Genomic DNA, 8,883 nt, shown 5'->3' on the forward strand with positions numbered 1-8,883 from the left:
GCAAAATCGGAGGAATTGGTCGGCCAGGTAAGAGGCCAAAATGGGAGGAGGGAACTGTAGGGTTAGAAACATTCACAGCAACCCATGAAAGTTAAATGGCTGGTGCTGTCAGCAGAAGTCAGCAATGAATACTACATATCCTCTCTACTCAAGCTTATGATGGTGAAGTACGGAAAGGTGCTATGTGATCCTATAAATTAATTAATAAATTGATGGGAACTTTCCATTGTTGGAATAGCCTACAGGTAACAACTAAAAAGAGACGAGACACAATATCTGTCTAATAAAGTTGAGATATAGCAAACTTAATTCGAATATGTTGGATAGGAAACTTCCATGTTGGATAGATAGTCTAATAAGAGAGTGGTCTCGGGCTAATAATAGGGAGGCTGTAGTTGTGAAGATGCGTTTATACTCCGTACGGCAATTTCCCCACATAAATTCCTCACATCAATGTGGGGTAAGGTTAGCATAAATTAATCGATTTGATACGACGCGAAACGCGAAACCCCGTGACGCGAGGCAAAATAGCAAAACAATTTTAGCATTGTACCCAATCGGACTATCACTCACCCGTATTTATTAATCTCTTTGACAATAGACAGCAAGAGGTGCAGGTGAGTTCAAGCAAGCGCCTTCTAATAGTTTGCACTTTCCTCAAACGATTTTATGCCATTTGGCTGCACCACTTCTCCAGCACTTTCTTCACTCATCAGAGGTCGTCTTGCGCAACGCTGGAGAGCGCATCCTCGTTTCACATTTCGCATCACCAATGTACCAACTCGAAGTGTTCTATACTCGTCTATCGCACACGCGATGTTAGGACGTGCTGTTAAAGCTAAAGCTACGGAGGCCCAATCTCTGCATCCGAAAAACGACGCAAAGAAGGCAGCAATTACGCAACAAAATATGACACGAAATGGGAATATTCAAGAGTCATTAAAGCCAAAACCTTCGCAGGCAATCGGCGGATATGTACAACCATTGAGACCAGCCTCAGTAAATGAGAAGATGTTGCCAAAGAAAAGTCAATCGACAATTGCATCAAGTGCCGTCAGCTCCCATTTGAGTTCGTTATTCAGCAGGGATGGTGCGTTCCAAGATACACCAAATAGTAGCTTTGCCGTGGAATTCAATGAGGACGATTGGAGCGATGACGATAATATAGATTTCGATATCAGTTACACTTTGCCTACACAAAGTTTATCTACCAATGCCTCCATGCCAGCGCCCCCGAAACCTACTCTTACAACAATACCGTCGTCCCCATTTGCGGAAAGAGTAAAATCACAGCGAGCCCCGAGCAGTAGCGCGCATACCTGGTCGTCTTCACCACCTTCGCATAAAGAGACGCCGCCTGGAGCTAAAAAGCGGAGGGAGCGTGAGCATGAGCAATCGGCGGTACAGTCTCTCATAATCATAGAAGATGATGAGGCACCAAAACCAAAGCGACGAACATTACCATGGATACAGAAACAGTCGGAACAAGATGAGGTATCGCATAGACAAGAACAAGCAGATGAATTAAGCTCTCAAACGTCTGGCACATCTGCTCCAGCTGTTTGTTTCAAATGCAGACAGACAGGGCATTACAGCAAGCAATGTCCGAACAGCCGCAAGGGAAAGCCAAGTGAATGGGATCTCGATCAGCATGATTGTACTTCGGTGAATCAAGACAAGAAACAACCTTGGGACAACACTGAAAGACAGGTTGCGGAGAATAAGAAGTTAGTCAAGGAAAGGCGAAAGAAAACAGTTGACCTGGCTGAAAAGGCGGCCGCCGAGGCACATGTTCGCACTAAGACTGCTAAATTAGCTCCGATACACCTGACTGACGAGCAAACTCGGGTCAAGAGTTTGGTTGTGGATCACGGTAAAAGTGTCTTCTTTACTGGTTCTGCCGGTACTGGAAAATCTGTTCTGATGAGATCAATTATTGCTGCTTTGAAAAAGAAGTACGTTCGCGAGGGTGACCGAGTTGCTGTCACGGCTTCAACAGGTTTAGCTGCCTGCAACATCGGTGGCGTGACTCTGCACAGCTTTGGAGGCATTGGGCTTGGTAAAGAAGATGTGCCTTCACTCATAAGAAAGATAAAAAAAAACAACAAAGCCAAGCTTCGGTGGACGAGAACCAAGGTTTTGGTCATTGATGAGATTTCCATGGTTGATGGCGATTTGTTCGATAAGTTAGAAGAAATCGCGAGGGGAATGCGTAACAATGGACGACCATTTGGAGGTATACAACTTGTGATCACTGGAGACTTTTTCCAATTGCCCCCTGTTCCAGATTACAATCAAAAGAGTCGAGGTGTCAAATTTGCATTCGACGCTGCTACTTGGGGAACGGCAATCCATCATACAATTGGTCTAACAGAAGTTTTTCGTCAGAAGGATCCTGGTAAGGTGGAGAAATCATATCATGCCGAAGCAAGCTAACACTGCATAGTATTCGCAAACATGCTAAACGAGATGCGGCTAGGAAAAGTCTCCCAAGACACTATAAAAGCTTTTGCAGGAATGAAACGCGCCATAAATTATGAAGACGACTTGACTGCTACAGAATTGTGCGTTTATTACAATACTAGCGCTCTTCATCACTGACTGGTCTTTAGGTTTCCAACTCGGAACGAGGTCGAGAACTCAAATACCTTCAGATTGAGAAGTCTGCACGGCAAGTCATATAGATATGATGCTGCTGACTCGGGTTCAATCACTGACGAAGGGATGAGAGAGAAACTTCTTTCAAATATGATGGCTCCAAAATCCATCGAACTTAAGAAGGGAGCTCAAGTCATGTTGATCAAAAATATGGATGATGGACTAGTAAACGGATCACTTGGGAAAGTTGTCGCTTTCATGAGTGAAAAGTCGTTCGAGATCTATGATTCGAACCCAGATATACTCAATGAAAAAGAATTTTCCGATGCTGAGGAGGAACACAACCGTCAATCAGACCTCGCGAGGTTTAAACAGACCAATAAAGAGTTACCTATCACCGGAATCTCCAACAATGGCAGGCTGTTCCCGCTGGTGCGGTTTTCCATCCCAGACGGAACTGTCAGAGACCTTCTTGTTCAGCCAGAGGAATGGAAGATTGAGCTACCAAACGGAGAGATACAGGCACAACGCACCCAGCTACCTCTTATTCTTGCCTGGGCACTCTCTATTCACAAAGCACAAGGGCAAACCCTTGAGCGTGTTAAGATTGACTTGAAGAGAGTATTTGAGAATGGTCAAGCCTATGTTGCTCTGAGTCGAGCAACAAGCCAAGCTGGCTTGGAAGTTCAGAACTTCGATCCGAAGAAAGTCATGGCTCACCCGAGGGTTGCTGAATTTTACAACAGCTTATATAGCGTTAACAGAGCTCTGGCGCACCCCAAAGTTGCGAGGGCTGATCCACCAAAGATAGCAACGAAACCCATCAAGCCATTGAGAGACGATCCTTCTGTTGATGAGGACGAGGGAGAGATGGCACGCAATTTCGGTTGAAATAGCGGGCGTCTCAAAGAGTCATGACAACAGTTATTCCGGGTGTTTACAGGAGTCTCTAGGAGTCGCTTAGATTTTGCTCAATTGGTTTGTGAAGGTTATATGGTCGATCTACAATCATGCACTGGGATCGCAAACGCGGGAATTGTTTGAGCGGCGCCATTGTTTAGCATGGGATTAAAAGACGAGTATGAGTAATGCCCTCCCTCTTCATATGTATAAAATTTACTCACGAATAAATAACGAGGACTTCTTGTTAAAATATTGACCAAATGAACACTGTCTCCTGCTTGTGCAATACTTCTTTCTGCTCCTACCTCTGAGGATCTTAACGGACAGTTGATGCAGTAATGCTCAATGTTGTTTGATGTCAGTCGATGCCCTCTTATTGGTTTACTACCTGCTACTTGCATAAGACATCTAATTCCAAGAACCGATAATCTGTTTATTGTCAATCATGCTTCATGCTTTAAAACAAATTTGGAGATCATATGCATGAGATACTCGAGTATTGGCTTGACTTTGTCTTGGGATTTGCACCGGATCTTCCAAAGCTTAAGCAAATTCACCCCGCCATACCCTATCGATAAGGCGGCGGGGATAATGTTTTGAAGCGGCGATCACCGATTAAGCTAGAACTAGCTCAAAAATCCCGATATACTTTTTTGTCTCACCTCGCTATCACCTACCCTTGTAAGCTCCCAACCATCAGAAAAGAAAAATCAACACACCTAGTTGTCAACTTTGTCAGTTTTGGTTTCTCGAGAGACGCTCCTCCTATTACCTATTTCCAATCACTGTTCTGCCTATAGCTCTCTTCTCTCTATTGATTGAAAGTTCTTGACACGATCCTACACGCTTACACCACCCTCCATCTCTCACTGCATATCGCGAAGCTTTCTCTCGGCCAGTGGTGAACAACCAAAAACGGAACCTAACATGTCGAACCAATTCATTGGGCTCACTATGCTGGTGACCCTGAGTTCTCCACCTGGTGCGCAGTTGCGAGGCATTGTCAGTAGCATTGAACCTGGTAAAAGCCTGACTTTACGAGAAGGTTGGTGCTCACGTAACGTTGGCAAACACATCCGTTACTTCCGCTAATACGAAGCGTTCTTCACAGTTACCTGTCCATCTAATGGTAAATACGTCCCGGAGTTTACAATTAATGCTGCGGAAATTACAGAATTGATTGAGGCTCGGAATGAAAATGTTAAGCCGCCTCCCTCGGTTATACAACAGAAGCCAGCGGTTGTACCTGCATCGGCAGCAAAAAAATTCGAAGACCCGGCGATTTTGAGCATGGGAAGGAGACCTGTATCGGACACTCCTCTTGCAGCATCGGTTCAGTCGCAGTCTCAATGGAAGAGTACAATGATGGAACGCGGTGATTCGGCGCGAACTGCTGTGAGTCGTGAGGACAGGCGCAAAGAACAGAATACCTCATCTACCTTACCCGACAGTATGACGAGCTTGGAAGTTCACGATCTGGAGGAGCGTGAAGAGGCAGAGATCCTGGAAGAACTCGACACAGAACTAGCCGATTTGTCAGTGGAACCAGCTTTAGCCAAATCAGGACGACGAACTCGTAAGCGAAACAATCGAGGCAAAAAGCCTGTAGAACGTGCTTTCCAAGAGCCAAATGTTGACCCGGCTAAAGAGACGACCCGATCAAAAGGTTGGAGACAAACCCCGTTGCTAGAACCGGTTACTTCATTTCAGCCATTTGCGACCTTGAAAAAGTCTCAGAGAAGGGGCAACAGGAATATGGAAGAGAGTGGATGGGCTACCGAAGAAGCAACCGATGTGCAAGAGATGGGAGATTTTGATTTTGTTAGTAGTTTAGCAAAATCCGACAGAGAGACTGTGTTTCAACCAAATCCAGGCAGAGGATGGTATAGCAGAGTCAGATCGTCTGGTTGGACACAATCGCTTACCGAAAGCAAAGCCAGGAACGTATGGAGGAAAGAACCTTCATCCCAGTGAGAACGTCCTTGATACACCAAATGGTGCCACAAAGGCTTCAGAAACTTGGAAGAGTGACGCGGATGACACAGATATTCAAGAAAAAAGCAGTCAAAGAGGTTCTGGAAGTGGTAGAAACTCCCGTACACGAAGACCTGAGAGTAAATTAGGTAACCACCACAGACCGATCTCACGGAAAGGAAGTACTGTCCCAGGCTCCCAGCCGTCACGAAATATCTCTGTCGGACCATCAAAACCTATGTTCTATCTTCTTCCGTCTGATCGTCGATGTGAACCTATATCAGCGCTTCAAATGCTTAATTTGGAAAATATCGCAGATACTGAACTTGGACTTACTGAGGATATGATGACTGAGAATGCAGGTCGTGGTATTGCTGAAGTCGGATTGTCGGCTGTGAACATTGAAGGTCGTGCTTTAACCCAAGGCAAGAAATCCACCGTTCCCACGGTCATAGTCTTTGCGGGCAATAATAAAAGTGGTCTTCGAGCTGTTGCAGCAGGTCGACATCTTCGAAACCACGGTCTCAACGTTGTAGTTTGTGTCCTTGGTCTTGAGCGTGATTCCGAACTCTTGGTTGGACTACGTCGCCAGATAAAGGTTTTCCGCGGTTTCGGCGGTAAGGTTTGCACCAAAGCCGAACTTCTCGATTTCGTCAAAACTTCGAGTGTGCCTATTGATCTGATAATAGATGGCCTTCTCGGTCTCACAATGTCTTTCGAAGAGCTCCGAACTGGTGATCAAGCTACAGCCTATGAACTTATTGAATGGGCAAATAGAAATAAAGCGCCAGTTCTCGCCATTGATGTCCCTACTGGTATTGATCCCACGAGCGGCAAGGTTAGCGTCATTGATGGGCGAAAATTGTACATCTACGCGAGATATGTTGTTGCAATGGGAGCACCTAAGAAAGGTTTATTAGAAGCGATGATTATGGGCGAGGGGGTTGGTAATGAGGAGAAATTGGGATTAGGGATTACGAGCTTGAATGCGAAGGCGAGTGGGGAGTGGCAACTTTCCGTTGCGGACGTTGGGCTAGGTATGGCGGTTTGGAAAAAAGCCGGAACGAGAGTTAGGAGGGGAGTGGAGTTTGAGGGGAGCTGGGTATTAGGAATGAGGTTTCAGAGCGGGGTGGGACTTGCTTAGATTCTGACTTGATTGCAGATTTTTCTTTCATTTCTTGATGGGATTGTATGTTATGGGTTCAAAAGCGTGGATTTTGGAACGGGAAGTTGAAATTAATAAATAGCATAGCATAGCATAGCATGGCGTTTTGATTGTTGCATATTTTTTGGTATTGCTAGCTTCTTGGCTGGGTATGCTGGGTATTATGGCTGGCTGGCTTGATAAGGATGGGAATGAATTGAAACGAAACGAAATGGAATGAAATGATGTGGTAGCGATGCGATGCCTTGCTTGTCTAGAGACGGAAAAGTAACATTGTGAAAGGGGAGAAACATGGAAGAAATGTTCGATATTATTATCGATGACAATGAAATAAAGCTTTTTTACCTTACATTACCTACATTTCTTTACTTTACTTCACTGCACTTTGCGCAGTGATTGGATCCTCTGTGTTTTGCGAATTGCAGAACCAATGCTGTTTGCCCTGCCCCATTGGGGCTGCCAAATAAGTGACTACATCCGCTGAAAAGTAACATCGGAAAGAAGGAGAGGATGGGGGTGCAAGCAGGTTTGTACTTGTGTATATATGTTGAACTTGCATTGTGGGTTTGGAGATGGTTATCCTTATTTGTGCAGTTTGGTTGGCGATGGTAAATTTGTTGGAATGTTAAGTGGCGGAGTGAAATAGATAGAATATATTCGTCAATGCTGAATATATATCAATCAATGACATATATTGATGTATTGTGTATGTATGATAATCTTGATTCATAACATATTTGAGAAATCATCAGTTTTGAGACATTAACTCGAGAGTAACTCCAGGACTTCGTGACTCTAGATATAATAAATCGAGCCCCCAAACTCCAATCCCAGGTCCATTCAACCACCTAAAAGCACATCATCATAGTTCCACCAAATAACCATTTTCATCCAGCCTCGTCTCTGTATCCCAAGAATCTCGGATCCATTTCCAGCTCACGAGATGCGGTGTCCTCCCGCTCAATTCCCTTTTGGTTTCCCGAATCCTCTCCGACGAAACATCCCCAAAGATTATATGCGTAACATCCTCCTTCTGAACGTGTGTATCTCCATCTTCTCCGTGCAAAAACACACCGCATGCGAATTGGAAGTGGTTCATCGCGATCCTAATATCGATGTTAAGATCTGCTTCTTCGCCATCTGTTAGCAAAACCCCTCGACATCCCCTAAACGTCCATCCTTTCAGATTTCCAAACCCCTTATCCTTTTCCGCTAATAGCATCATAAATTTCGCGGCATCAAATTGCGTGTTCCCCTCAACCCTACCCATCCCATCCATAATACCCCTTAACTCTTCCGGCCCCACATCCCGGCAATAAGGATCTCCATATTGATCTGAATTTGCCGCAATACTCTCCTTATTCTCTTCCCTCGTAAAAAGCATATGGCCCGTCTCATACGGGATGACGAATCTAGATCTTCCCAATTTCGCATCTATTTCCATCTGCGCAACTGCATGTAATACCCATTGTGGTTTCACGATATTTATTTTCCCGCTTTTGATTAGCGAGGCGACTTTGACGACGCGTTTGTCGGCAATGACTATGATATCTTCTTTCGCGCTAGGTGATTGATAGATTCGACCGCCGTTATTCTTAATAATCGTTTCTAGTTCCGCCTTGCTTTTCTTGACTGGTAGAATCATATCGCTCAAGATACAAAAGTCCATGCCCTCAAACACGCCTGTGGTAGGTCCCTCATACAATACTTTGCCATCGTCTTCAGTACCCGCGATAACTTTGTCTCTCTTCAGTCTCTTAGAATTTCTCTTTTTCTTATCAACTTGAAATTCATCATCTTCCCCCTCCTCAACCTTCGCTTTTAATTCCATGAATCCCTCGATTGAAAGAGCGCTCTTCCAATCTTTATCCGGACGCAAACGTTTAAAGCGCGGAAAGCGAAGTGTGAAATTGGTGCGAAAGGAATCTGATATGCTAACTGATGCAGCTTTGACTTCCATGACGATAGAATCATCTGGTTTGATCCAGACATCTGGGCGTTCTTTTTCTTGATGTGAGCCTGCTAATTCTATAAATTCGGTTGGTGGGGATTTGGCGTCCCATTTTATCCATTTTCCATCGGTTTGATGGCGGATGGCGGCATAGTCATCTGCGTTGAATCCACCACCTACTTTGAAGAATGAAAAACATTTCATGGGGTTTGCTCCTATCTTGTGGTTAGTATGTGTTCGTTGTTTACACGAGGAGAGGGAAACATCTACCTGTTCTGATCTGTTTGTCATC

The 8,883-nt window shown here is 44.7% G+C and overlaps 3 protein-coding genes across 3 annotated transcripts in view; 2 read left to right on the forward strand and 1 right to left on the reverse strand.

Annotated features, from left to right (window-relative positions):
- Positions 1–669: 669 nt before the first annotated feature.
- Positions 670–3,489, forward strand: SS1G_03340 (hypothetical protein; the record flags this gene model as incomplete). Its single annotated transcript, XM_001595201.1, has 3 exons — positions 670–2,398; positions 2,447–2,564; positions 2,613–3,489. The coding sequence occupies 3 exons, from the start codon at positions 670–672 to the stop codon at positions 3,487–3,489; spliced, it is 2,724 nt and encodes a 907-aa protein (XP_001595251.1).
- Positions 3,490–4,428: 939 nt separating this feature from the next.
- SS1G_03341 (hypothetical protein) lies at positions 4,429–6,619 on the forward strand (the record flags this gene model as incomplete). The annotated part of the gene is made up of 3 exons (XM_001595202.1): positions 4,429–4,546; positions 4,613–5,322; positions 5,438–6,619. 3 exons carry the CDS (start codon positions 4,429–4,431, stop codon positions 6,617–6,619), a joined length of 2,010 nt encoding a protein of 669 aa, XP_001595252.1.
- An 883-nt stretch (positions 6,620–7,502) lies between these two features.
- The window catches only part of SS1G_03342 (hypothetical protein), a gene marked incomplete at both ends in the record, with an annotated part of 3,219 nt that continues 1,838 nt past the window's right edge, over positions 7,503–8,883 (reverse strand). The window contains 2 exons of the mRNA XM_001595203.1: positions 7,503–7,765; positions 7,907–8,871. Of these exons, the coding sequence (XP_001595253.1) occupies positions 7,503–7,765; positions 7,907–8,871 (1,228 nt within the window). The remainder of the gene's footprint in view (positions 7,766–7,906; positions 8,872–8,883) is intronic.

Source organism: Sclerotinia sclerotiorum, genomic scaffold (assembly GCF_000146945.2).
Source record: "Sclerotinia sclerotiorum 1980 UF-70 scaffold_4 genomic scaffold, whole genome shotgun sequence".
Classification (NCBI taxonomy): Eukaryota; Fungi; Ascomycota; class Leotiomycetes; order Helotiales; family Sclerotiniaceae; genus Sclerotinia; species Sclerotinia sclerotiorum.